Source organism: Rattus norvegicus, chromosome 17, assembly GCF_021556685.1.
Source record: "Rattus norvegicus strain SHRSP/BbbUtx chromosome 17, alternate assembly SHRSP_T2T, whole genome shotgun sequence".
Taxonomy (NCBI): domain Eukaryota; kingdom Metazoa; phylum Chordata; class Mammalia; order Rodentia; family Muridae; genus Rattus; species Rattus norvegicus.
The window spans coordinates 6,342,942-6,370,590 of NC_141550.1; the positions used below are offsets into that span (position 1 = coordinate 6,342,942).

Here is a 27,649-nt window from a genome sequence, read left to right on the forward strand (position 1 = left end):
GGGTACAGGGAAATGAGCTTAGCTTCTCTGAAGAGCAGCCAGTGCCCTTAACAATGAGCCTTCTTTCCAGCGTCCTCCTGTCTTAGCTGAAGGTCGATGCCAGCCAAACTCAGTTGCAACTTGAGAGGATATAACAACTCACTAGGCTGGAGAGACCTGGGTTTGGTTCCCAGCTCCCACACTGGGTGACTCATAACCCTGGGTAACTCCAGCTCCACAGAATCCACAGCCTCTCTGGCCCCAGTGGACAGCACACACATGCACTGACATATACAGATATACACATACATAAAAATACATAAAAAATAGATCCTGACTAAACAGTAGACACAAAAGATAAAGCCATGAAGAGATCAGCTGGCACCAGACAGGAGCCATTTTTAAGAAGGCTGGGGGCCGAGGGCAAGCTGGGTTTGCTGGGGAGCCTGCAGGTCCATCTGCCTGTTCAGCGACAGAGCTCGGTTGTAGCCGCCCCTGCTTCAGTGTGGGATTGGAGTTTGTAATTCTTCTTCCCGCTGTGCTTTGGTGAAGGTGACAATGCCAAGTCTGTGAGCAGACAGTATTCTCTGAAGGTAACGAAGCTGGAGCATGAGGCTGAGCAGGCAAAGGTGGAGCTCACGGAAACCCGAAAGCAGCTGCAGGAGCTGGAAGGCAAAGACCTCTCTGATGTTGCTCTGAAGGTAAAATTACAGAAGGAGTTCCGTAAAAAGATGGATGCTGCAAAGCTGAGAGTTCAGGTAACTTACCAAGTCCAATCCAGTAACCTCACAAAGCCACTTGGCTCGTGTTTGTTTGTTTAAAGTTTAGAGTCTTAGTGTGTGTAGCCCTGGCTGTCCTGACCAGGATGGCCGTGAGTCAGAGTTCAAGTTTGCGGTTGTGACATTGCAGATGTGCTCCATCGTCCCTGGCCAAGCCATCCTTTCTTAATTCCGGCTCCCACTGGGCCAGGACGAAGCCAGTGGCACGGGCTTCCCTAGTATGTGCGAGACCCTGGCTTTGATCCCTGGCACCACAGGTCTCCCTTTGAGGATTCTTGTATTGAGAGAAATGGGATTGAGTTTTTAATCATCAGAACTGTATGGCATTTCCATTTACCTAGACTGTTCATTACTTAATGTATTTTATAGTCTGGATCGGGTCTTTCTTTATTCAATGAACATTTAATCTTGGCATAAAATCATACAAATAAGACATAAAGATAGCAAAATTTGCATCCTTTTCTGAAGGACAAAAGAGACTCAGTTAAGCAGTGCATATTCAACATCAGGGGTCAGTTGACACTCTGTAGACACGCTGTAGACACGCTGTAGACACTGTGTCTCTGAAACCGTAATTGGTTGCTTACAAGGTTAGTCACGTTAGTCCTAACTAGGACTTAACAACCCAGGTGTGCTTTGGATTCAGCAATAACTTCACAGAGAGCCACAACTTATTTTCTAGGGTGGAGCGTGTGGTTTAATGAGAATGTTTGAGGCCCTAGGCTCAGTTCTGGGGGAAAACACAGACATGCACATCCTATTCTTAAGAATATTCTATAAATAAAGATTTTGTGCAAGGAAACCATTTCCAGTGTTTTTGAAGACTCTAGAATGTGCTTGCAATTCTGTTTCATTTGTTTTGTATTTTTTGAGACAGAATCTTACTATGTAGCCAAGCCTGTCTTCCTCACCATCCTCCTGCCTCTGTATCTTGAGAGCTTAGATTAAAGGAGTATGCTACCATATCTACTGCCCATTCTATCTGTTGTTTCTATATTTATATTGTCCCCATTGTAGGTAGAGTTGAGCTATAATTGACCTATTCAGAGCTTTATTACTGTTTGCTTTTGTGTTTGGTGCTCTTTAAGGTGATACTAGAAACGTTAGGAGGAGGAGTTCTTTTCCTATGATCACCTCTGTGTCTCCCAGCAGTGATAAGTCCTGACATACCAGAGAGGTAGCAGCAGATGTTTATCTTGTTGCAAATAAAAACAAAAATGGCACAGTTCCACTAAAAATAAAAAGTAATAAAGCTCTGAATAAGAAAACATATTTTGGGGGTTGGGGGATTTAGCTCAGTGGTAGAGCGCTTGCCTAGGAAGCGCAAGGCCCTGGGTTCGGTCCCCAGCCCCGGGGAAAAAAAAAAAAAAAAGAAAACATATTTTGCTTTTCCTATTTTCTGCTCTATATGCTTTTTTGCTACAAAGGAAAGGAGAAAAAAGACACAACTGAACTTCAGGAAAAAAACCTGTCATTGAGCAGAGAAACAAAGTGCACCCTTCTAGAAGTTCTCGTGCCTTTGATATCCGTCTTAGTTGGGATTTTACTGCTGTGAACAGACACCATGACCACAGCAACTCTAATAAGGACAACATTTAACTGGGGCTGGCTCACAGGGTCAGAGGTTCAGTCCAGTATCATCAAGGTGGGAGCAGGGCAGCATCCAGGCAGGCTTGGTGCAGGAAGAACTGAGAGTTCTACATCTTCATCTGAAGGCTGCGAGGAGAATACTGACTTCCAGGCAGCTAGGATGAGGGTCTTAAAGCTCATATCCAACTGCCACACCTACTTGAACAGGGCCACACTTTCTAATAGTGCCACTCCCTGGGCCAAGCATATATAAACCATCACAGTGTATATCTACACATCTGATGACTGAAAGTGGCAGAATAATCTTCCCTAGGGGAGATGCCCCAATTGGCTGTCCAATACCAGGCAGTCACCTCTGAAGTCATATGTGTATATATGACTTCTTATGTATACAGATATATGTGTACCATTATACAGAATGAACAGGTTACAGTTACATATTTAGGAAGATGTGAGTGTGTGTGTGTGTGTGTGTGTGTGTGTGTATGCATATTTATGTAACAGCAATTACAGAAATGGAATCTCCATTAATTAGAGAGAGATCAAGTGGGAGTACAAAAGACAGATTGGAGGGGGGGGAAGGGAGGGAGGAAATAATGTCATTTTAATTTAAGGTGTGTGTGTGTGTGTGTGTGTGTGTGTGTGTGTGTGTGTGTGTGAAAATTTAAGGAGCTGGTATGGTGGTATACTCTTACAGTCCTAGCATACAAGGCAGCTGAGGATTATGAGTTCAAGCCCAACCTGGATTATTCTCTCTCTGAAATAAACAAGATGTCTCGCATGGAAATACTGCTACCTCAGTCTAATCAGATGCTTTGCAGTGCAGGCCCCAGTCTGACTAATGCCGGTCCAGCATTCCCTTTAAATAGCACCACTGTGAACTTTAATATTTGCACGAATATTTAAATTAAACCAAAATGTTTGTTAGTGATCTATTTCTAAAATTAAGATAATGATTACTTATGACCTGCATAATGTATTAATAACTTCCTTAATTCTTTTTGCTTGTTTATCAGAGAGAGTCTTGCTATGTAACCTTAGGCATCCTAGAACTCACTATGTAGATGAGGCTGTTCTTGAACCTGTGTTCATCCTCCTGGTTTTGCCTTATAAAGCTAGGGTAGTCACCACTCCCTATTCCCTTACACCCTGTCAGTGCCACAACACAAGTCTCAGATGTGTCATTTGTTTGCCTGGGAGTAATTTGCAGCATACTGGTATTTAGTACTGCTATAAGCACTGGGAAATGTGAGTGTGCTTTAGTGCTACTGACAGATCGTTTTGAATGGGATGGACTTTAGGGGAAATGGCCTACTCTACTCAACTTCTTCAGAGGTTCAATGACTCAGGCTACAGTTGAACCAGAAAAACAGGATCCCAAACTAACAGTGGAATATTGTGCAGTTACCTCCAGGACCTGTAGAAAATAAAAGGGAGTGGATTCACATACATAAACATGTCTCCTTATATGATGAACATTTCATGAACTGTGTCATGGAACAGGACAGATAGATTTGGAGCCTGGAAGAGCGTAATTTTATATAATATATACATAAACTCAGCTTTGTGGTATTCTAGTTTATACATACATATATTATATATATATACATATACACCCATTAATATTTCACTGTGTGTGTGTGTTACAGAAGACACTACAAGTGGATTGCAGATTAGACAGTAACTGCAATACTTCATGCCACATATATTTTAAATTAGAATTCTTCATTAAAAAAAGCAAAAGTGATTGAGTTTCCTTACATTTGGTTGTGAGCCTAGCCTTTAACGGCTGAGCCATCTCTCCAGCCCTCTGATTGAGTTTCCTGATTAACATAAGTTTCATCAATTTTTGTTTATATATCTGATGAACATGCAATGTTTTCAATTACAAAATTAGAAATGAGAGATCCTGTCTTAAAATTTTTTAGGGGCTGGGGATTTAGCTCAGTGGTAGAGCGCTTACCTAGGAAGTGCAAGGCCCTGGGTTCGGTCCCCAGCTCCGAAAAAAAAGAACCAAAAAAAAAAATTTTTTTTTTAGAGAACTGTAGGAAAGTAGACGTGTTAGTGAACCTGTCAAAAAAGAATGTAAATGAAAAAATGGCTGCCCTTACTGCTGAATGAAAATCTTGTGCCATTAGGAAATGAGAGGGGTTGGGGATTTAGCTCAGTGGTAGAGCACTTGCCTAGCAAGCGCAAGGCCCTGGGTTCAGTCCTCAGCTCTGGAAAAAAAAAAAAAGGAAATGAGAAAACTCTTCTTTCTTATCCTGGAATATTCTATGTGGTCTCAGGTCTTACAAAAGAAGCAGCAAGATAGTAAGAAGTTGGCGTCACTGTCCATCCAAAATGAGAAGCGGGCCAGTGAGCTGGAGCAGAACGTGGATCACCTGAAATACCAGAAAGTGCAGCTGCAGAGAAGGCTTCGGGAAGAGAGCGAGAAAAAGAAGCAGCTGGATGCAGAAGTTAAGAGAGATCAACAAAAACTCAAAGTAATCTTGTCCATAGTTCCTGCTAAGCATTGTGGGAAACCTTCGGGCCTCCGTTCGGCTGGTGTGGGCCCTGTCTCTTGCCTTGCCTGTTTCTCAGTCCTGTCCTTACTCACAGAAAGCTTTGCTTAGCCACACAGTAAAAGCTGTTTACTCAATGCTGAGTGCTGTCGTGAAGGTTTGGCATCACAAATAAGTTACAGTGATAAAAACCCAGATCTTTAGTTAAGAGTGTCAAAAACTTAAGCTTATAAAGGGAACTTGTAAACAGTGTCATCGGTAAAGGACTCTCATTTTCAGATGCTTTGGCACACATTGCTCCTCCTGCTGGATGGGAGGTCCCAGTGCAGCATGGCCCCCGTCTGCAGGCACACCCAGGGGGTCCACCGGGTGGATAATGGGAGGAACCATGTGTCAGCCTGGGTCTGGGGCAAGGCTGGCGTTGTGTCCACCCCAGCATCTCTCTATACTTGCCTGAGATGTGTGGGGAGAGCAGTAGCCTCTGTCTGTGTGTTCCTATCTAAGGTGCCTGCCTGCTTGCCTGCCATCATCACCCTCCGCTCCCTCCCAGGGGCTCCTTGGAAAAGGGTGACCCTAAGCACTTCCAGCTCTGCGTGCCAGGCCTTGATCTGTAGAACCGGCAAACAGAGCCCAAAGCTACGGCACAACTAGGAGCTCCCTAGGACTTCTAAGCTGTGACTGCTTTCTAGAGTTTTCTGGAGCCTTGGGAAGAAAGAGGAGGATACCATCTGTTCCTGCAACCCAGCCCCCTCCATTGTCAGCACCCCAGAGTAGATGGAGGTTAGCTCGGCTATCATCTGTTCTCAGACCCGTTAAAACACAACACAGAACCTAGTTATGGAGCTTGAAAAGCATTTGCCCATTCTTACATTTTTTTTGCTATTATAAAATTTTTATTGGGATATAATTTCTTTACCATACAATGTATGGGTTTGATATCATTAAATTTTATTTTTTTTATAATTTTCAAATTTTTGTTTTTGCATTTATTTTTCTCTGTGTGTAAGCATGGGTATGCATGGGCCAGGAAGTGCATGTGTGGAGGTCAGAGGACCGGGTGCAAGGTCTGCTCTGTCCTTCCTCACATGCATCTGAGCAGATTTGGTGACAAGCACTATTCACTGAGACAGCTTGTTAGTGTCGCCAGTCTTCATGGAGTGTGACAATGTATGTATAATATGACACCGTCAACCCTTATCAATGTTTAATTCTGTGGCATAATTTTATTCACAGAGGTACAGCCAGCATATTTGTTTTTAACTTTTTCAAACTTCAAAAGGAAACTGCAACTACTTTTACAGTTTACTTATTTGTATTTTATGTACACTGGTGTTTTGCCTGTGTGTTTATCTGTATAAGGATGTCAAGTTCCCTGGAACTGGAGTTACAGACAGTTATGAGCTGCCATGTGGGTGCTGGGGATTGAACCCAGGTTCTCTGGAAGAACAGCCAGTGCTCTTAACCCCTGAGCCCTCTCTCTGGCCCCAAGAAATTCTCTAACTATTAACAACTCTGAGCACCCTCCTCAGGCTTGCCTTGAGGATGTGCGTTGTTTCCTCTGTCTGCCTTGTGAGTGGGTAATGCGCCCTGGACGTCTCTCAGCTGCTGCAGCGCTGCCAGGGTCTGAGTTAGGACTTGTCAGAGCTTTGACTCCTCACTGGGACACGGGCTGCAGTAACATCTGCACTCCTAGCTCCTGACGCTGAGACGGGGGATTTCTTGCACTGGACAGTTTAAAGCCATCCTGGGCAACAGAGCAAGACTATCTTAAAACAAACAAACAAATGGCTTTAACATTTTATTTTTACTTCTTTTTGAGACAAGGTTTCCCTGGCCGTCCTGGAACTCACTGTGTGCCCACCAGGTTGGCCTCAAACTCAGAAGTCTTCCTGCCGCTGCCTCCTGAGTGTTAGGACTTAAAGTGCCCCACGCCCAGCCTTACGCAGCTTTTAATTTTGACCCATCAGTGGACGCTCAGGTTGTAGTTTGTAGTGGTGCATAACGCTCCTGAGAACATTGACACGGTCTTCACTGCCTCTTTAAGTTCTCTCTGCTCTCTGAGGAGCTGACACAGGCTGGCGCTCCATAGCAACAGCAGCAGTGTCTGTGTTCCTACAGCGATGCAGGACAGGTTGGATTATGGCTATTGATTTACTTTCACTCTTCTCCCATACATTATAGCCCGACTGCAGTTTCCCCTCCACCACTCTTCCCCTCCTCCAATCTCCCCTCCTCCACAGACCCACCCCAACCCACAGACCCACCCCTCCCCCACACTCCCACCCCTTCCCCACACTCCCACCTCTCCCACACACACCCCTCCCCCACAGACCCACCCCAACCCACAGACCCACCCCTCCCCCACACTCCCACCCCTTCCCCACAATCCCACCTCTCCCACACACACCCTTCCTCCACAGCCCCATCTCTCCTTCACAGATCCACCCCTCCCCACAGACCCACCCCTCCCCCACAGGTCCACTCCTCCATTTGCCTTCAGAAAAGAGCAGGGATATCAACAAAACAGGAAATAACAATTTATGGTAAGACTATGCACAGACCTCACTCATATGAAGGGTGGACAAGGCAACTTAGGAGGAGAAAAACAGTCCCAAGAGCAGGCAAGAGAGTCAGAGACATCCCCTCCACTCCCAAGCTGAGAAGTCCCACAAGAACACCAGGCTACACAGCCAGAAGGACCCAGCTCAGACCCACACAGGGTCCGCGCGTGTCACTTCAGTCTCTGAGCCTCTAGGAGCCCTGCTTAGTTGACTGTGCTCATGTGGTGTCCGGGACCCCTCTGGCTCCTACAGTCCTTTCTCCTCTTCTTCCTTGGGGTTTCTTGAGCTCTCCCTAATGTTTGTCTCTGCACCTGCTCCACCAGACGCTGGAGGAAGGCTCTCTGAGGATGGTTGGGCTGGGCGCCGATCTGTGAGTACAGCAGGGTAGTTAGGGAAGTAAGATCTCACTAATAAAGCCCTACCCACACATGCTTTCTCCACTTGGTTGTCTTTATGACAGGAGCTCACTGTGGAGCCCAGACTGGCCTCGAACTCATGGTGAAGGTCGGGGACAGGTGTGTCTGCCACTCTGCCCCGTGTCCTTAGACAATTCCTCTCTATATATACACGTGTGTGTGTGTGTGTGTGTGTGTGTGTGTGTGTGTGTGTGTGTGTACTCACTATTCTTGTCTCAGTTGACCTCAAGCATGTGATTTTCCTGTCTCAACTCCTGTAGCAAGAGTATAAGCCACACCCCAAGAAGCACCATGTTTAACTCAGTGATTCTCAGCCCCCCTGATGCTGGGGTCCTTTGCTACAGTTAGTTCCTCATGTTGTGGTGACCCCAACCATAAAATTCTTAACATCTCTACTTCATAACTGTAATTGTATTACTGTTATGAATCATAATGAAATAGTTTTATACATAGAGGTTTGCCAAAGGAGCCATAACCGGTAGGTTGAGAACCTCTGTTTTAACTCATTGAGGTCAGCAGATATAAAATTATCAGGTGGGATTGCTATCAAAGTATCTAAACACTTTCCGCTTCTATACTTGCCCACGTTGATCAGCAACAAGCAAATCATGTCCAACCAAGTATCTGCAGATTTACTGAGAACTTAAATAATCCCTGAAGAAGCCCCTTGGCCTCTTCCTCCCTGTATGTCTGTCCCTGAGTTACCGTCTGTGCGGAACTCTCACTCATGGCCTCCTCTGATCCGCTCTCCTGATCCGCTCTCTTCCCAATCGATTGCAGGGGACATGGTGGGCATTGGCTGAGTCTTTATGATGCAAAAGGGAAGCCAGTGAAGCTGGACACTGCTCTCTTGGGGCTCTGCTGTCTGCTCTTACCAGGCTCTGCGGCTCCCACTTCAAAACAATATTTGTTTTCAATTTCATATATGTGGGTGTGTGTCTGTGCGTGCATATGAGTACAGGTCCTACAGAGTTCAAAACATCTGATCCCCTGGAGCTGGACTGACAGGGTTGTAAGCCACCTGACTGACTTGGCTTCTAGGAGCCACCCAGATCTGTAAGATCAGCACAGTCTTAACCACCAAGCCACTACTGGTGGAGGGCAGAATTATTGTGCACCAGAAAAGTGCATTTCTGCTAGAGTAAGTTCAGACACAGCCATGGCAGGCAGACAACGTGGGTGACTGAGAATCACAGCGGCAGAACGTGCTCATGTGTAACTCAAAGAATGAAAGCAAGGCCCAGTGGAGTCGGTCGGTCAGCCTGACTTCACGGCTTCTAGTGTGAGGTGACCTCACTCTGTGTCTTCTGCTCACTCTTGTCACAAGGCATGTGAATGCCCAGAAATCCACTCCACGCCTGTGGGCGTAAATTCAACAGCGCATGCTTGGTGCACGCGTGGCTCTGCGGTCTAACCTGGCACACTGGTGACTCTGGGGTCTAGCCCAGCACGGTTACCCAGCACGGAAAGGGACAGTGGAAGGGGGAAGAGGGAAGATCTGCACATCTAATGAGAGACGGGTAGTAAAATGAATAAAGCATCTTCTCTCTGTGTGTCCAGGAGCTGCAGTTAAATGCAGGGCAGGGAGAAGGTCTGCACCCCAAGGCTGAGGACACGGATGCCTTTAACTTGAACAGAAGAAAAGGTCCTTTCAGAAGTGTGGACCAACTCCAGGTCAGTCAGCTGTGCTCGGTGTTTCCAAGTCTCTCAGTGCTGATGAGTGAGTGGCTATACGTCGGTTAAAAGTAGCGGACTCTGAATGAACTCTTCAAGCATTAGATTCTGTTTGTTTATAAAATGTCCTATGTTTCTTTCAAAACATTTTATTAAATTATTTCTCATCCAGAAATGTGTTCTTTTTATGTTGGCACGAGTGATTTATTTGAATATTGTATGCATTCCAAGTTCACCAGATTACATTTATTTATAGAGACATGTATTTTTCTAAACTCCAGAGCTCTACATTCAAACAGAACCAAATTGTGTATGGACTATAACATATTAAAGAGTATTTTAGTACCATATTTTAAAAAGAAAACCAGAACCCATAAACTAATTTCAAAGGTCAAAGAAATTGGAAATATTTGAGAAAAAGTATACTTAAAATTGTAACTATATTGAGAGTACAAATACATCTATTTAAGTTTTGAAAAACATTATTTAAATTTTACATATTACGACATTAGAGTATAGGAATATTCCCACATTCCATTTGCACTCAGAAATATTTTCAACAATTGTAATTGTCTTTTTTTTTTAAACTGGGAGCCTCACTCACCGCTGAGAAGTGCTGTAAATATTAATTTAATTGTGAACTTTACAAGGCCTCTTGCTGGTCTGAGGCTACCCTGCAGACTTAAGCACTGAACCCGCCCACACTCCTGGTAGTGGCAGAGCTGCTGCTGCTCAGACCTCAGGACGGCCGCCATGACGGCTCTGCATCTTTGTTGCCTTAGCCACACCGCACTTTGCTCAAGTGGATTTGCCACCTTGTCTTTTTGTTGTTCTGTGATGGGGTCTCAGCTCAGCTCTGATCTCTGATCTCCGGAACTCATATTTGCACGTCTGGAGTGCTGGGACTGCAGGCTGGGGACTCCATGTCTGCTTCCTCACTGTCTTAGAGACATTTCTAGGATCCTCTCTCAGGCCCATGGAGGACTGGGAAACAGTGCTAAGCTGACTTTCTATTTGTTTGTTGCTGTAGCGGCTTTGATGACATCTCCGTGTGCCTGTGGCTGCATGCATTCTGGTTGGGTTTTTACACGTGTCCTTGTGTGTAGTGTTTAATTGTCAGAATTCTAACACATTTACTTCGAAATCCTTCTACCCTTGTGCTTTATTTTATAGCATTTGAAGTTGAGAAGCCATAAGGTGGATTTGTTTTGTTCATGGAGTATTTATTCCAGTGTTGATAGAGTAGGGTGTTTATTTACTTACTCAGATGACCTTGTATCAGCCACCATCTGCAGGCTGGCAGTGGATCAGAGATTGGTCACAGGGAGCTGAACAGTACTGCTCTTGCAGGCTGGAGAGCGTCCAGTGGAGGGCTGGGGGAAGCCTGGCCTCTCCACAGGTGGGGATACCAGCCTGATTTAAAAGACAGAGCAGAATCACCAGTCAGATGGCAAAATGAATTGCTCTGATAGTTTTACTGTTTGTTTTAAAGATTTTTAGCCACTTAGAATAATAAGTTTTTTTTATGGTAAGAGGAGAAATAAATCATAGTGTTTCTTTCAACATAGAAATTGGATGAGCAAAGGAAATGGTTAGATGAAGAAGTAGAGAAAGTTCTAAGCCAGCGCCAGGAACTAGAGATGCTGGAGGAAGAGCTGAAGAAGCGCGAGGCCATCGTCTCCAAGAAGGAAGCCCTGCTGCAGGAGAAGAGCCACCTGGAAAATAAGAAGCTCCGATCTAGCCAGGTACCTGTCTGCCACTTTATCCTCTCTACCAGGTAAATCCGGAGCTCGACAGATAGACAGCTAAGTGACTCCCCACACGCACGGTGGCTTACGGCCATTCATACAGTTCCTGTCTGAAGGGACCTCTCCTGGCCTCCTGGGGCACCAAGCACACAGAACACAGACAGACATTCAGACCAAACACCTCTAAACATAGAAACATAGAAAAAATTAAAAGGTTAATCACCAACTTAGTAATTTGCTTTCCATCTTAAGGTGAGGGCCAGAGTTTGTATCTCGAGAACCCACTTACCGACAAGGCGGGCTACCAGCCAGCTGGTCTAGCCAAGTCACTGAGGTCCAGGATCAGTGAGAGGCCCTGCCTCAGAAATGAGTGAGAGCCACTGAGGAAGACACCTGCCGTTGACCCCTGGCCTTGAGCCACGCACACGACCCACACACGTAGGAGGGAGGGTGCTACTGTAGATACAAGCCAAAGGGACGCTGTTCTGACGGTGTACTGCCCTTCCCAAACGCGTGTCATGGAACTGCTGCCGCACGGAAGTGACACATCAGTCTTCCTTCAAATGGGACTTTCCATTAACCTCATACTGGGGCAAATACATAGACGGTAATGCCTGCCTTTTTTGTTTTGTTCTTTGCTAGTGTCTTTAGGAGCCTGGCCTGGCCATGAACTCCAGCCTCAGTGTCTGGTGCTAGGATTGCAGGGGTGTGTCCGTGGTCACAGTCATCTTAACTTCACTTTTAAAGCCATTTGTTCTGAGTTTACAGTTCAGTGGCATTGCTACCTCGGTGCTGTATAACTGTCGCAGCTGTGTTTCCAAAACGCTGCCTCCCAGAGAGGAAGTCTGTCGCCTCACACGTGCCTCTTCTCTCCCTGCCTCCTGTCAGCCTCCACAGCAACTTCAGTGAGAGTTTAGCTCCATACTACGTGGTATTTTATAGTGGCACTGAGTTGGAAAACGTTATTTATATGTCACTACCTCTCAAAATCAGGGGGCTACAAGATTCGTGTAAAGGAGAAAGGGTTTTGTAAAATGAAGATTTTTTTTAGTTATAAAGACTTGAGAAACATCATAAATATTTTTCTGCAGGACTTAGACCTTTTTTTTTTTTTTTTTTGGTTCTTTTTTTCGGAGCTGGGGACCGAACCCAGGGCCTTGCGCTTCCTAGGCAAGCGCTCTACCACTGAGCTAAATCCCCAGCCCCAGGACTTAGATCTTAAAGCCAGTTAAGGAAGTAATTTTATGAACAGTTTGCTTTGTCTTTAACAAGGAATGATGGTAGAAGCAAAAGCAGCAGGAGCTGGTTCTTGGCTTCTCTGCATGTATTTTAGCTAGTAGCTAAGAACGAAGCTGACTTGCTCAGACGTGAAGATTCAGTCTTACTTAGAGCCATCGGGTCCAGGATGAGGCCGCATCTATGTCAGGACAAAGGACTGGTGCCCTGTGTTAGTAAGCTTCTGCCCCAGAGGCTCTGAGCGATGGTAGTGTGCTTCCTGATGGCACATCCAGGTAATTCACTTAAACTGTCAGAGTCAAGTTGTGGAAACTACCCCTCAGAACACGGAAAACAGCAAAGAATTAGCAAATCAGAATTACTAGTGAACAACAGAATTACAGTACAGTCCACATCACAAAAGACCAAAGGAAATAAATGGGCGTTGAGGGAAGGGCCTCCCTAAAATGTGTTCATTTGATGCGCTGGAGAAAGGAAAGCAAGCGTTAAATAGCCGCTCTATGACTTTAGACAGCTGTGATTCAAGTCGTATGTATTTATATCTGTGTGAGGGGTGTGTAGGGGTTGTCTAGAAAAAGTGGGTGTTAGATCCCCTGGAGCTAGATGTCAGCCATTTGATGTGGGTGCTCAGGGCCACACTTGAATAACACATGGTTTTAACCACTGGTCATCTTCCCAGCCTTGGGCAAGTTAATTTTAAGAAGAAGAACACACTGAGATAAGTAGGAAGTATAAATGAATGAAAACCACCTTAATTCACTGACAATTTTAACAGAGTGTAGACTTATGGCTTTATCCCACCTGATTCTTCTTAGAAAAGAGGGCATTAAAAGATTTCATTTTTCTAGTATTTGAGGCCTATTCACGAGACTTTGTAAGCATTCCAGTCAAAGACAGTCCCAGGTTGAACACCTCTCTAAATGACAGGAAAGAAAATATTTTGTGTACAGTTAGGGCAAGCATGCTGTCAACACTTGCAAACCTGAGATAAGGAAAGATTGGGTGTTCTGGGCCCACCTGCGCTGCACAGGGATACTCTGCCACAAAAATAAAGTAGGATGAAAATAAATAAGATTAAAAGTGTATCTCAGGGGCTGGGGATTTAGCTCAGTGGTAGAGCGCTTGCCTAGGAAGCGCAAGGCCCTGGGTTCGGTCCCCAGCTCGGGAAAAAAAAAACCAAAAAAAAAAGTGTATCTCAGACCTGCAAGTAAGACCTGATTGCAGCCATGTCTTAGTGTGATTGTTAAAGATTTATTTGATGTGTATGTGCTACATGTATACATGTATGTGCCCAGAGGCCAGAGGAGAGTGTTGGCTCCCCTGGAGGTGGAGTTACAGATGGTTGAGAGCTACCCGGTGTGGGTGTGGGAACCAGCCCTGGGCCCTCTATCCAGCAGTCAGTGCTCGTAACTGCTGACTCATCTTTCTGGCCCACTTTTAAGTAGTGACCTTTTCAATATTACACCTAAAACAAAGCCAAAAAAAGGAAAAAACAAATAAATGAGCATTAATAGTAAATATATTTGAGATTTAGAAGACACAATCAGGAAAGTAAAAAGACAGCTTATGGGGTACAAGAGAATATTTGAAAACTCTCTCTGATAAGAGACTGAGAGTATTGAAGGAAGAGTTAAAATTTTATAATTGAAGGATAACCTGCCGGCTTTTCTAGCACCTGGGAGATTGAAATAGGAAGATTATATAGCACAATTTTGTCTAAAAGAAAAACAGACTAAATAGGACCTAATTAAAGAGCAAAGATTGGCTGGGCCTGGTCCCCAGGCCTCTAATCCCAGCCCTGGGGAGGCAGAGGCAGGTGGGTCTCTGAGCTGACGGCCAGCCTGCTCCACAGAGCCAGTGCCAAGTCAGCCAGGCTACACAGAGACAGCTTGTCTTGAAAAACAAAAAACAAAAAAGTCTTAAAGGGCAAAGGAGCCAAAAAAAGACTTTTCTGCAAAGGAAGTACAAAAGTAACCAAGACCATCTAAGAAGACACTCGTAAATTAGCTATCAGGATAACTGATACAAAGCAAAACCTTAAGTGATATCCTGCTCACTGTGAGGGCTATAACTAGGAAGCCAGATCAGAAGTCTTGCTGGGGGAGGGGAAAACTGGGGTAATAACACTGTGCTCTTACCTTGGATGGCCATCCTGGAGTTCCTCTAGAGGGTAAATATTCAAATATGTTGTTAGCCAGCCATTCTTTAGGCATATATTCAAGAGAAATAAAAGCACACATCCATGTAGAACCTCAAGGTTTATAAAATCATAGCTAAGTAATAGAAACACCACAGCGTTCATTAGCTGATAAATCAATAGACTGGGACACATTGAGGATTGGAATGGAAAGCAATGAGACATTGCTGTCTGCTGCACTGTGGGGAGCCTTGAAAATACATGTCACCGCATGCAGTGTGCACCACCACATGGTGAGTGATGGGAGCTAGTCACCGCATGCAGTGTGCACCACCACATGGTGAGTGATGGGAGCTAGTCACCGCATGCAGTGTGCACCACCACATGGTGAGTGATGGGAGCTAGTCACCGCATGCAGTGTGCACCACCACATGGTGAGTGATGGGAGCTAGTCACCGCATGCAGTGTGCACCACCACTTGGTGAGTGATGGGAGCTAGTCACCGCATGCAGTGTGCACCACCACTCCAGAGCAGGCGGTTCCGTAGGAAGTGCAAGAGTGGTTACCTAGCCTTAGGAAGCCGGGCGAGGTTGGGAAAAATGGAGTGACTTACTGGGTTTTCATCAGGTGATGAAAAGATTCTAAAATTGATTATGGCGATGGTTGCATAATTCTGAATCACTAAAACTCTTTACACCCTTTAACTAGATGAATTGTATCACACATGAATTGTGTCTTATTCAGAATAACTGTAAAGTCAGAACATGACAGAGCCTGAACAACACCCAAAAATGTCTGGGCAGGAAACCCAGCCAGCAAGTGGTGCTGATGCGGGAGAGCCCCACAGACGGTTAAGGACACGCCTTGTACATGAAGAGCAGCTGTAGTGACCCGCACATCCCTTAGCACATCAACAAGACAGAGTGGAAAGCAGGAGTGAGATAGGACGGAGGCAGGACACAGTGGGCAAGGTCTTCTGTCCTCACAGGATCATGCTGTACTTTCTGGAGAGGGCAGGGATTTGGCAGAATGCCCCTCAACCCCCATAAGGAAAGCAGAGGTCCACAGGCACATTCTGAGGCCTCTCTCTCTAACCGTGGCTTCGATACATACCAACATGCTGTCAGCTGGAATAACCCTGCCAGCAGGGAAAGCATTTAGGTTTAGGACCCCACAAGAATCCTGTCATCACATCTTCCCAGCTTTTGTTTGGGCTTGCTTGTTTAGAGACATGGTTTTTAAGTGGAGACCAGGCTGCCATAGAACTTGGGGTTCTCCTGCCTCATCTCCTGGGTCCTGAAGGTCTGGGATTTCATTCATTCCCAACAGTCACATCAGTTGTTAGGTACCTGACTCACCCAGGGCTTTGCGTGTAGGGGGTGAGGTGGTGCCATAGCATGCATCTCTCCAGCCTAGTGCATGACTCTTAAATGCTACCAACATTTTTGCCTGGCATGGTGCTTCGTGCCTTTCATCCCAGCACTGGGGAAGCAGAGGCAGGCAGAGCTCTATGAGTTTAAGACCAACTTGGGTTACATAGGGAGTTCCAGGCCAGCCAAGCTACATAATGAGACCCTGTCTCAAAAATAAAAACAAAACAAAACAAAAAACCAACCCCACCAATGTTAAAAACAAACACTTCAACTGAAGTAAAAAGGAACAGGGAGATACGAGGACTAGAACAAGAAACTGAAAGACTTTAATATCCTCAATGTGGGAAAAGAGCACAGTAAGGATAAAACAGGACAGACAGCCATTAAAGACATGGAAGGACCACTAGCAACTGAAAGGGCAGGCAAGTAGACGTTTAAATGTTCGAGATTAAATTTAAAGAAAATCACTAGAAAATAAAGGGTAATATCTCAAATAAATCTAGAAATTACAGTACACAAGTAATAGGAAATCCAGAATGAGAAAACAGGAGATATCAAACACATATCGTGAAGTTTCCGGGCTGAGGAGATGATCAGAGCCATCTGGAACTTCCATTCCAGGGGATCCTACACCCTTACCTCCTCAGAAACATGAGTGCTAAATATATACACATGCATGCAAAATATTAATTCACATAAAATAAAAATATATCTTAAAAGAAAAGCTTCTCAACACAATGTGAGATTCTAGACCGAAAAAGCCATCAAGGGCCAGCCCAGTGAGAGTCCAGAGATAGAAGAAACTAGTCACTTGTCAATCTCAGGAGCCAGGGCAGCACTGGGATTCTCTGATTTCTTCATTGAAAGTTAAAAGATCCGAAGCCGTCTTCAAATTTATGAGGAAAATTATTTGAAGTAAAAAGTCCTCTTCCTAGCCCAAATTCCTAATTAGTATGAAAGCAGAGTATTTCCTGTGGAACCTGCCTCAGGAACCTGCCGGAGCGCGTGCCTCAGGAACGTGAGTACCACGTCTAAAGCCGGGACAGCACTGGCCTTCCCCGTGAGCCCATGGGGGAAGTTAGCTTAAGCAGGATCTGCAGCATGGCAGCTCCAGGTGAAGCGTTTCAAGAAAAGAAGATACCAAAATGGCTCAGTGGGTGAGGGTGCTTGCCACCAAATTCAGTCTGACCCCCAGAGCTCACATGGTAGATGTAGAGAAGGGATTCCATAAGTTGTCCTCTGACTCATGCTGTGGTGTGCATGTATATACAGTAAATAGTGTAAAAATAAAAACATTAGGGGCTGGGGATTTAGCTCAGTGGTAGAGCGCTTGCCTAGGAAGCGCAAGGCCCTGGGTTCGGTCCCCAGTTCTGAAAAAAGAACCAAAAAAATAAAATAAAAATAAAAAATAAAAACATTAATGAATATATTCGCTGCTAACTTTGATTAAATGAACAAAGTGTGAGATTTTACAGTTTTACTGGAGAAGAATCAGCTGTCAGGAACAAAACAGATATATTGAGTGGAAGTGTGACCGTCTTTCTAGACACATCAGCTGTGGGCTTAACAGTCACACAGTCATAGTGAGCGGGGAAAGTGACTACTGACTTGGCCAGAGCTGTAACTCACATGGGAAGACAGGAGGGAGGGAGGGCTCCTGTGATGCACAGTCGGAGACTGTGGTCCCAAACATGGAAGAACGCTGGGTGGACCAACTAAAGGAGACTCAGTTTGGGAAATGGGTCTCCTTTTGTTATATAATAAACTTGATGATGGCTTATATGTATGCTAGAAGCCATATGGAAGTATATAACAGTATTTTAAGTTAGAACGACCATCATCATAAATAACCAGATTCTTATATTTTCTGACCCTAGTAAGAATAAAAAAGTATGGGGCTGGGGATTTAGCTCAGTGGTAGAGCGCTTGCCTAGGAAGTGCAAGGCCCTGGGTTCGGTCCCCAGCTCCGAAAAAAAGAACCAAAAAAAAAAAAAAGAATAAAAAAGTATGCTGAAAAACACCAAATATTAACCTCTTAAGAAATGATAACAGCCTTACCATGTAATGAGAGAAGGAATAAAATAATGAGAAAAAAGAAAATTGCCTCTCAAAACCGTTTTTTAGAGTTTGAGTGTTCTATCTGCATGTACAGTTAAGTTGCTGTGTGTGTGTGTGTGTGTGTGTGTGTGTGTGTGTGTGTGTGTGTGTGTGTAGTGCCCAAGGAGGCCAGAAAGGGGCACCAGATCCTCTGCAACTGGAGTTACAAACCATTGTGAGCTGCCACGTGAATGCTGGGAACTGAATCCCAGTTCTCTTTAGAGCAGCCAGTCTCTCAACCACTGAGCCATCTCTCTACCCCATGTAACTTCAAATAACTTGATATAAATTTTAAGATTTTAATTAATGAACCCCTTTAGAAAGTTTTATAAAAGATAAAAATAGAAAAATGAAACTTTTAGAAACCTTAGAACATCAATACATCAATAACATGCTAACTGACTCTGGTTTTAGATGTCTGAATTCCTTGTAACTTTTCTGTCTGGTGGGTTGTGTCTTTTTAGGCCTTAAGCACAGACAGTCTCAAAATATCTGCTCGCCTGAACTTGCTGGACCAAGAGTTATCTGAAAAGAGCTTGCTGCTTGAGAACAGCCCGACTGAGGAGAAGGTGAAGATCTCAGAACAAGTGCAAGCTCTTCAGAGAGAAAGGGAGCAGCTCCAGAGACAGAGAAACAGTGTGGATGAGAAGCTGAGACATGGGAGAGTGCTGTCCCCTAAAGTAAGTCAGTACTCCCTGGAGCTGGAGTTGCTGTATGACGACGAGTGATGATGAATGGTGGGGGTGCTCTCCGCACACTCTGGTCACGTGATCATAACCCTGATAAACCTGATGATCCTCGGAGACTTTGTCAGCTAACGCGTTCCTCTGGCATCGGCCACAGTGGTACCCGCATTACCCTTCCTGACATTGCCAGGCACTTGGGAACTAACACGTCCCATGAATGTGGCCTCCTCAGTTGCTTCTCAGCTCAAAGTCACAGACACAGGAAGTAATTGAAAGTCTTCCGCTGTCTCAGGGAGAGCACTTCTGTACTATTGCATTTTGAGAGGGGTGCACATGTACATACATGGACGACCTCCCTTTACCACGTGGTACTCAGGGCAATGGTGGAATTCTCCACCATTCAAACAAAAATATAGGGGCTGGGGATTTAGCTCAGTGGTTATAGCGCTTACCTAGGAAGCGCAAGGCCCTGGGTTCGGTCCCCAGCTCCGAAAAAAAAAAACAAAAACAAAAACAAACAAACAAAAATATGAATTCCAGTAAAATCCCTTTTTTTTTTTTTTTTGGTTCTTTTTTTCGGAGCTGGGGACCGAACCCAGGGCCTTGCGCTTCCTAGGCAAGCGCTCTACCACTGAGCTAAATCCCCAGCCCCAAAATCCCTTTTAATTACAGTTTTCATCTGAGAGGGAATATAGCTTCTCAGCTGTAAGAGATGATTCAGTCATTGGCTTTCACCTTGTCCCAGACTTGGTCTTTTAAAACACATTTTATTTCAGTGGTAAATGAGCCCAATGCCCAGTTTCAGATGAGTTTTTGAACCTGAAATTTCTCTCTAAAGCAAGAGAAAGAAGGGAGCAGCTGGCAGCCTTAGGCCTTGCTGAATCTTGTGTTTATATTGGGTGAGACGGAGGACATTAGAGGGTATTGTGGAGAAACAGCAGAAAGATGTCACATATGTCTCCTGTTGAATCAACTGATGAAAGGGACTGTCAGCTGAAGGGACAGACACCTTACACATCAGCTTCCTCATTTCGTGACTCGACTTTGGTAGCTGTGCAGAGGCTCCTAAAGGGTTAAACTAGGGCCCTGGACTTAGATCTGAAGGGATAAGGACCTAATACACAGCACACTTAAGCATAGGGAGCTCTGTCCACCAGGACTGTTACTAGGCCATGCAGGAAACAAACAAGCAAACAAAACCAAGCTCTACACAGCCCATGAGAGTTACGGGCAATGTAGCAAAGCTGTGTTCATCACCTCATTACACACAGTAGTACAGCGTCATCTGGGGAGAGCTGTCAATGCTACCACAGTGGCTGCAGGCATAACTGGATGTGAAAAGCGTGGTAAAGCTCGTGGATAGCACAATGTTAGCTAGAAACCAGTACCCTCATGTATCTTAGTACTGAGGTGGGCGATTGCTGCAAGTTCCAGGTAGGTTCTGTGCCAGCCTGAACTCCGTAGTGAGGCCCTGTCACAGAGCTCAGTGTGCACTGAATGTGGCATTCTGGTAGATAGCAGTGACTGTGGACTTGTCGACACCGCCATGCATATACCTCCCTGCACAATGCTGGAACACAGCTGTTCCATATCACCTTGGGAGCATCTCTTTGGCTTTCTTTCTGCTCTTACCAATGTTTTAAAGTCAAGAATAATGTTCTCAAACAGATCTCCAGTAGCAAACTAATGGAAGTGCTTAAAATTATTTTTTACAGTAGTTTCTAATTATTTTTGAGAAGTAATAGGCTTTAGATCACTTTAGTAGCAGATTGCCCAACAATTGACTGAAGATAGAACACTTCCACATTTAAAATTACATATTTGAACTCTAATCTGTATACATTTACATTTGGATTTATTTATGGAACATAGTAGTACAGTTCGGTCTATGTACACAATATACAGTAATCAAACCAGGGTAATTAGCATTTGTCTCTTAAAATACTATTTCTATACAGTAGGAACACTTGGATTTTTCCAGTTATTTTGAAATGGATAGTAAATTGCTACAGGCTAGCTTCCCTTCTGTTGCTGGGATAAAACTTTAAAAGCAACTCAGGGGAGGAAAAAGTTTATTTCACCTCCCAGGTCCCAGTCTGTCACTGGGAGTCAGGCAGGAACTCAAAGGGAAAGCACGGTGGGCCCTGGCTCGCTCTGGTTGGCTCATGCTCAGCCATCTTTCCCATACAGTCCGCCTGCCCACGGAATGTGCTCCTCACGGTGAGCTGGGCCCTTCTGCATCAGCTGACCATTCCCCACAGATACACCCACAGGACAGTCTGATCTATCGCTCAACTGAGATCCCTTCTCAGGCTGCACTAAGCTGCGGTCAAGTGACAGTTCACGCCAACTCCAGCAGTCCATCTCTTAGCAGCCTGACACAAACCTGCCGCTTTTAAACTACGTCCCTTCATTCCTCCGTCCCCACAATCTCATGTTAATATAAAACACACTCCAACTTGTAAAAGTGCAGTCTAAAAAAATTCTAGTGCTTTAAAAGTTCAAGGTCTCTTTTAAAAGTTAAGCCTCTTAGGCTGGAGAGATGGCTCAGTGGTTAGGAGGACTTGCTGCCCTTCTGGAGGACTGGGGTTCGGTTCCCAATGCCCATCCAGGTGTCTCAAAACCACTTGTAACTGCAGCTCCAGGGGACCTGAGTCCTCTGTGAGCACCTGCAAGCGTGGCTACCTACACATGGACACACACGTGCTCATTACATGGCTACCTGCACATGGACACACACGTGCTCATTACATTAAAGTGAAAATAACAAGTCCAGAATGTCTTAACTGTGGGCCCTAATGAATCAAAATTACACACTTTCCTACCCAAAAGGAAATGGCTGTGTGTATAAGCAGTCAGCAATGTAAATCCAGACCCTGGAGCTCAGCATCTGGGCCCTGGGACTCACTCCCTGCCTTTCTCCAGCTGCAAACAGCTTGAACGGCCCCATTGCCTCATCTCTGCCATCCATCCATGGTACACACCTGACTTGCAGGCCTCAGGCTGCTCTGCTGTAGCTGTGGCGGACTCTCCCTGACAGCCAGCCATCCCTGTCTGATAGTCTCCACTACACTGAGCATGCGCCTCACCAGTGCTCTCTCCTGGTCTCTCTGCCCTGCCACGCGGCCCCAGGCCTCATCCTCTCCGTGGTTGCCGCAGTCTTGCATCTTTGTGCTTTCAGTACTATGTGGGAACTTCTACAGAAGCCACGGTTGGCTGCCAGCTTGAGACATAGCACTGTCCCCCTTGGATGGAGCACAGCGTCTGTGTGCTGACCCTGTGCAAACATGTCCTTATTGCCCCAGCAGAGCCCATCTCCTTCAGTGCTGTGGTCTCTTATTAACCAGAGCTGATTCTCAGCCCCATTGATCAGCATACTCTCATTCCACAAAATCTCCTAATGGCCACATCCCAAGTCTTACTAGACCCGTGGCTTTGCTCTGACCCTCACACCCCAGGCCTCCACTGTCTGCATTCCCCTTGGCGTTCTTATCCTCCACACAGCTTCTCCATATGGTGCTAAGGGCTTCCCATTCTTCTCCAGACCCCACAGTGAGGCCGCCCGCCACACTTCTGGTACAATTCATGTTCTAGTTTCCTTCCTGCTGCCGTGATAACGTGACAGAAGCTCAGAGGGGGAGAGTACATTTCAGCTTCCAGTCATAGTCCGTCACTGAGGGAAGTCAGGACAGGAACTCCGCGAGAACTTGGACGGACGGACACGGTGGAGGCGCACTGCTTGTTGGTGTGTTTGCTGCCTCATTCTCTGCTTGCTGCTGCCTCTGTCAGTCAACAGTCAAGACAGTGCCACACTAATGGACCTGTCCACAGGTCCGTCCATCTGGGGACCCCGCCCTCCTCAGGTGACTCTAGCTGTATCAAGTTGACACTTGAATCTACCTGGGACCTCTGCTGTACTAAGGAGCGTGAGGACAGGATCCACCTACCTAACTGGATTTGGTGCCTAGTAACCTCTCGCTTGCCTGCTTCATGTTCGTTTTTCTGTGCCAGGCCTAGCCACTGACTTAATGTCCTCTGTCTCTGTCCGTGCGGCTGCAGATGACAGGATAAACACTGCTGTTTGTTTATAGTAAGTGGTGTACAGGAGAACATGTAAGAGCGTCTATCTGTCTTTCCCTTCTGCTCCCATCTTTAACATTATTTAACATTCACTCAGCCCTGATGCACGTGACGGAGTACTTGCTTGAAAGCTGTAGTCTTTGTCTCACTTCTCTATTGAAGGGACATGTGGTCTAAAACACCACAGACTACTGCTCTAGGCCCTGTTTCTGTCAATGCGCAGGACCCACCCAGACCCGCTGTCAGGGTGTAATGGTGATGTGCTGGGTGCTTTGCCACAGCCCCGACCTTGAATAAGAGGGACCCACAACCGCGTGCACTGCTTCCTTTTATTGTGAATTTTCACCTTAGGATGTCATTGTGTGGAGGGTGTGTGTGCCCTTGTACATTTGCACATGTATGTGTGCACATGCGCCACAGCACATGTATGGAGATCAGTGGAGAATCTGGGGCGTGTCGTCTTAGCTAGAGTTTCTACTGCTATGAAGAGACACCACGACCAAGGCAACTCTTATAAAGGAGAACATTTAATCAGGGCTGGCTTACAGTTCAGAGGGTCAGTTCATTGTCGTCATGGCAGCAAGCATGCGGCACACAGGCAGACATGGAGCTGGAGAGGAGCTGATTCTACATCTGCATAGGCAGGCGGCAGGGAGAGAGAGTGACACTGGGCCTGGCTTGAGCATCTGAGACCTCAAACCCGTCCTGCAGTGACACACTTCCTCCAACAGGGCCACACCGCCTAACAGTGCCAGTCCCTATGGCCCTATGGGAGCCATTTTCATTCAAATCACCACAGTCTACTCCCTGGCTTGTAGCAGGATCCTAATGCAGAAAGCACTCAGTCCAACTGCAACAGTCCCCACAGTCCATCAGATTCAACACGATGTACAGGCCAAGCTCAAACTCTCTTCTGAGACTCATGGCAGTCTCTTAACTGTAGCCCCTGCACAATCACGAAAATGGGACAGGTGACGTGCATATACCACACAGTGACACGGGATAGGATCTAACTGCCATGCCAAGGAAAGGGGAGGGAGCAGGGTGAGGAAGCACTGTGCCAAAGCGAGACGGAAACCAGCAGAACAGACTCCACACTCAGCGTCTCCATGTCTGATGTCGAAGGGCTCTTCACATATCTAACTCCTCTCTCCTTTGCTGACTGCAACACACTTCTCTCTCCTGGGCTGGTTCCACTCCCTGTTAGCAGCTCTCCTCAGCAGGAATCCCATGGCTCTGGCATCTCCAACATCTTAGGGTCTCCAAGGCAACCCAGGCTCCAGCCTCACAATGGCCTCTCTAGGCCTCCATGCAGGGACACCCCCGCCCCACGCCTGGCCTGAGCGACTTTGCTTAGCCCTGGAGGGAGATCCCACAGCCCCTTTCCTGTGTCCTTGGCTAAAGACAGAGCCATGTGGCCAAAGCTGCCAAGTTCTACTGCTGCTGGGGCTGAACCATGGCCCCTCGTTCAAGTACATCACCAGCTTTCTGTTCGTGATGGCCTCCTTCACCGTCTAAGCTTGGCTGCCCTGGAACTCTATCTGTAGACCAGGCTGGCCTCAAACTCAGAGCATTGCCACCTCTGCCTTGAGAGTGCTGGGATTAAAGGTGTGCACCACCATGCCTGGCCCTAAGCTTTTTTTTTTTTTTTTTTTTTTTTTGGCCCTAAGCTTTTTAATTCCTTTCCACAAGTCGCATCTTAGCTGGGTGGGTCCTGCCCTGAGGCCACCGCTCCCTTTATCCCACCCAGCATCAGACTCCTCTTCAGTCTGTTTACACTTCCTGGTGCCCCTTTTCTCCTCAAAGTGGACATTTTGTATCTTCCTTGCTCAGCTCGCTCCTGTTCATTACAGATCTACAGAAGATGGGCCACTAGTAGCCACACAACACAGGCAAAGGTTTTTTGGACAAATGCAGAAAGCAGTCAATGGGTAAAATATCAAAGAATAATTTTTTAGGTCATATATTAATATTCTTCTCCTCTGAAACCTCTTGCGCCAGGCCCGGTAGTTCCAGTCACCCTCAGCACCACTCTTCCGTGCTCCTACTAGAATAGCCCATCAAGGCCCACTTAAAGCACTCGACTGCTTTTCTAGTCCAAAGTCCACATTCACCCAAACAGAAGCATGGTCAGGCCAATTACAACAGTGCTCCAGTCCAGGTATCAACTTCTGTCTTAGTTAGGGTTTCTAGTGCTGTAAAGAAACACTATGACCATAGCACCTTCTATAAAGGAAAGCATTTAATCAGGGCTGGCTTACAGTTCAGAGGGTCAGTCCCTTGTCGTCATGGAGCTGGAGTGGAGCTGAGAGTTCTACATCTGCATAGGCAGGCAGCAGGGAGAGAGAGTGACACTGGGTCTGGCTTGAGCATCTGAGATCTCAAAGCCCACCCCCAGTGACACACTTCCTCCAACAGGGCCACACCCACTCCAACAAGGTTACACCCCCTAATACTGACACTCCCTCTGGGCCCGTGGCAGCCATTTAATTCAAACTACTTCAGGGAGTCAGTTATTCACTCCTCCCTGCCTCGTGGATTCCAGGGAACAAACTTAGGTAGTTAGGCCTCACAGGAAAAGACTTCCCCTCCGGAGCTGTCTCACTGAGGTGGGGAGTCCTCAGGGTTCCACAGTAGTAGCTTTCTGTTTTTTCAGCCCTTTCTGAACTCACGTTCAAAACTGCAGACACTAAACTTAAGCTTGCATTACTCCCAGCTGTGTTCTAAACTATCCTCAGCCAACCTTCGGTATTTATGTTTGATAAACTATAATAAGAGTATGCATTGGAAAGTCATATGTAGTCTGTTTTTAGATAACTCACTTCTGTTTCTTGGTTCCTTTTAGTCATCCATGTAAAGTACCTTTCAAAAGTATTTGAAGTGACTTTTTTCTCCTCCTCTTAAAAATGTGACCAGTGGGGCCAGAAAGATGGCGTCTGTGGCCGGGGCCTGGCGTCTGTGGCCGGGGCCTGGCGTCTGTGGCCGGGGCCTGGCGTCTGTGGCCGGGGCCTGGCGTCTGTGGTTGGGGCCTGGTGTTTGTGGCTGGGGCCTGGTGTCTGTGGCTGGGGCCTGGCGTTTGTGGCCGGGGCCTGCACTCAGTTTCACGTTCGTCCTCACAGCCCCTGCACTCCAGCTGCACAGCAGCTAATGTCCTCTTCTGGGTTCCGCGGGGAGGGCCTGTACTCACAGGCGTGAACAACACACAATAATTTTAGATTTAAAACCTAATGTTTCAAAATATGATTGTTGTGTTTTTCTTGGGACAGTTCCCCTACAATCCAAGGATGGTTAGTTACTGCACAGAGAAATGACTACTGAACTTTTCCCCCACGCTGTTCTTCCAGAAGATTTGATAAGACAGCTTTTTTAAGTGAATCTGTGACTTCCTGATAGATGAAGCTGTGACCTGCCTCCTGAGCCAGGGACCAGGAGGTCTGGAAGTCCTGAGAGCTTTAGAAGTGCGGGAACACAACAGGCAAATGGAAGTGGTTTTGAATGTTCATTAAGTCGTCCAATAAGTACTAGGCTTAAGTCATACAGTAAACATCCTGAGGAGTTTCTCAGTGAGGACGTTTAGCATCAGTGTGTAGCAGAGGGCTGAGGATGGGCAAGGCCGTCTTCCTGCAGAAGCTTGCTCTACACAGACATAGGAATAGACATACACCTCTTGTCTTCAGATAGAATAACCTCGGACAGCTCAAAGAACTATTAGGTTTTCTGACACAAACAGCATATTAGCTGGTGTTAGACTGCTACCATATGAACTGTTCTTTTCTGAAGGGGGTTAAAACAGGGTTTCATTATGGAACCCTTGAACTCATGATTCTCCTGCCTTAGCCTTCCAAATCCTGGAACGTTGGGCACACACCTCTATGTCTGACTCATTTCACAGAACTCATAAGAAACATTTCTGAGCCCTGGCTGCTTCTGTCCCTTCTGCTGCATTGTCCACACTGTCCTCGTCAGTAGTTCTTAGTCAGCTCCAAGCGTCTCCTCCTCCTGTCCCAGCCCTGTGGTATTTTGCTAGGTCAGGCCTCATCAGGACAGACTGTTCATTGTACATGCACTGTAGGAATATTGAGGGAGACCACAGTATTGCAGATTCTATGAGCTGAGGCTACGCTCAGGCATCTCCCTGAGATCAGGTAATCAGGGCTCGATGCAGAGCCTTGGGACACCATGGAACTCACCTAACCTTTGCCTCTTCTGATATGTAATGTTACTGTGAAGGCTGGCTGACCGTGTGTCATACGTACACTAGCACACACTACCTCATGTAGCTTAGCCAGATCTCAAACGCTGTGTCCTTAACATCTAGTGAGAGCTTAGGGTGTCATCCCTTAAACTCAGTCACATGGTGAGAGCTGGTCTAAGTGAATGACAGAGTGTGCAGGTCAGACCTCTTCCTTAAATGAATTCTTTCTATATCTCTAGGAGGAACATCTCCTTTTCCAACTTGAAGAAGGAATAGAGGCTCTGGAAGCTGCGATTGAATTCAAGAACGAAAGCATCCAGAATCGCCAGAGCTCCCTCAAATCATCATTCCAGAACCTCTCTCAAAGTGAATCGAATGTTCTGGAGAAACTAGTTTGCCTGAATATTGCTGAGATTAGAGCTATTCTTTTCAAATATTTCAACAAGGTATGTTTCTAAAGAACACCACTTTCGTCATAAAAGGTCACAGTGCCTTATTTATATTGAGCTTTGAAAGAAAGTAAAATTCTCAAAGACTTGGTGGTCAACTTAGTGTGAGCACAGCTTTCCTTTATAGACCTGAGTGTTCCCAGGA

At 46.0% G+C, this 27,649-nt stretch overlaps 1 protein-coding gene and 1 long non-coding RNA gene across 9 annotated transcripts in view; one reads left to right on the plus strand and one right to left on the minus strand.

Moving 5' to 3' along the window:
• Kif27 (kinesin family member 27) overlaps window positions 1-27,649 on the plus strand; it is a 73,859-nt gene that overhangs the window by 34,900 nt on the left and 11,310 nt on the right. For all 6 annotated transcript variants that reach the window (XR_015640633.1, XR_015640634.1, XM_087589772.1 and 3 more), the window contains 6 exon segments: window positions 532-737; window positions 4,637-4,834; window positions 9,390-9,503; window positions 11,072-11,248; window positions 18,559-18,774; window positions 27,295-27,501. Coding sequence is in view for 4 of the 6 variants with exons in the window: in XM_087589772.1 (XP_087445898.1) it covers window positions 532-737; window positions 4,637-4,834; window positions 9,390-9,503; window positions 11,072-11,248; window positions 18,559-18,774; window positions 27,295-27,501 (1,118 nt within the window). In the remaining 2 variants the exon portion in view is untranslated.
• LOC147999958 (uncharacterized) overlaps window positions 7,368-27,649 on the minus strand; it is a 35,553-nt gene continuing 15,271 nt past the window's right edge. For 2 of the 3 annotated variants that reach the window (XR_015641419.1, XR_015641424.1), the window contains 2 exons: window positions 10,767-10,916; window positions 7,368-7,781 (listed from right to left, as the gene is read on the minus strand). This is a non-coding gene — a long non-coding RNA (uncharacterized LOC147999958). Of the gene's footprint in view, window positions 7,782-10,766; window positions 10,917-23,373; window positions 23,807-27,649 lie in introns of those variants that run through there. The other variant, XR_015641422.1, reaches the window with a different exon arrangement.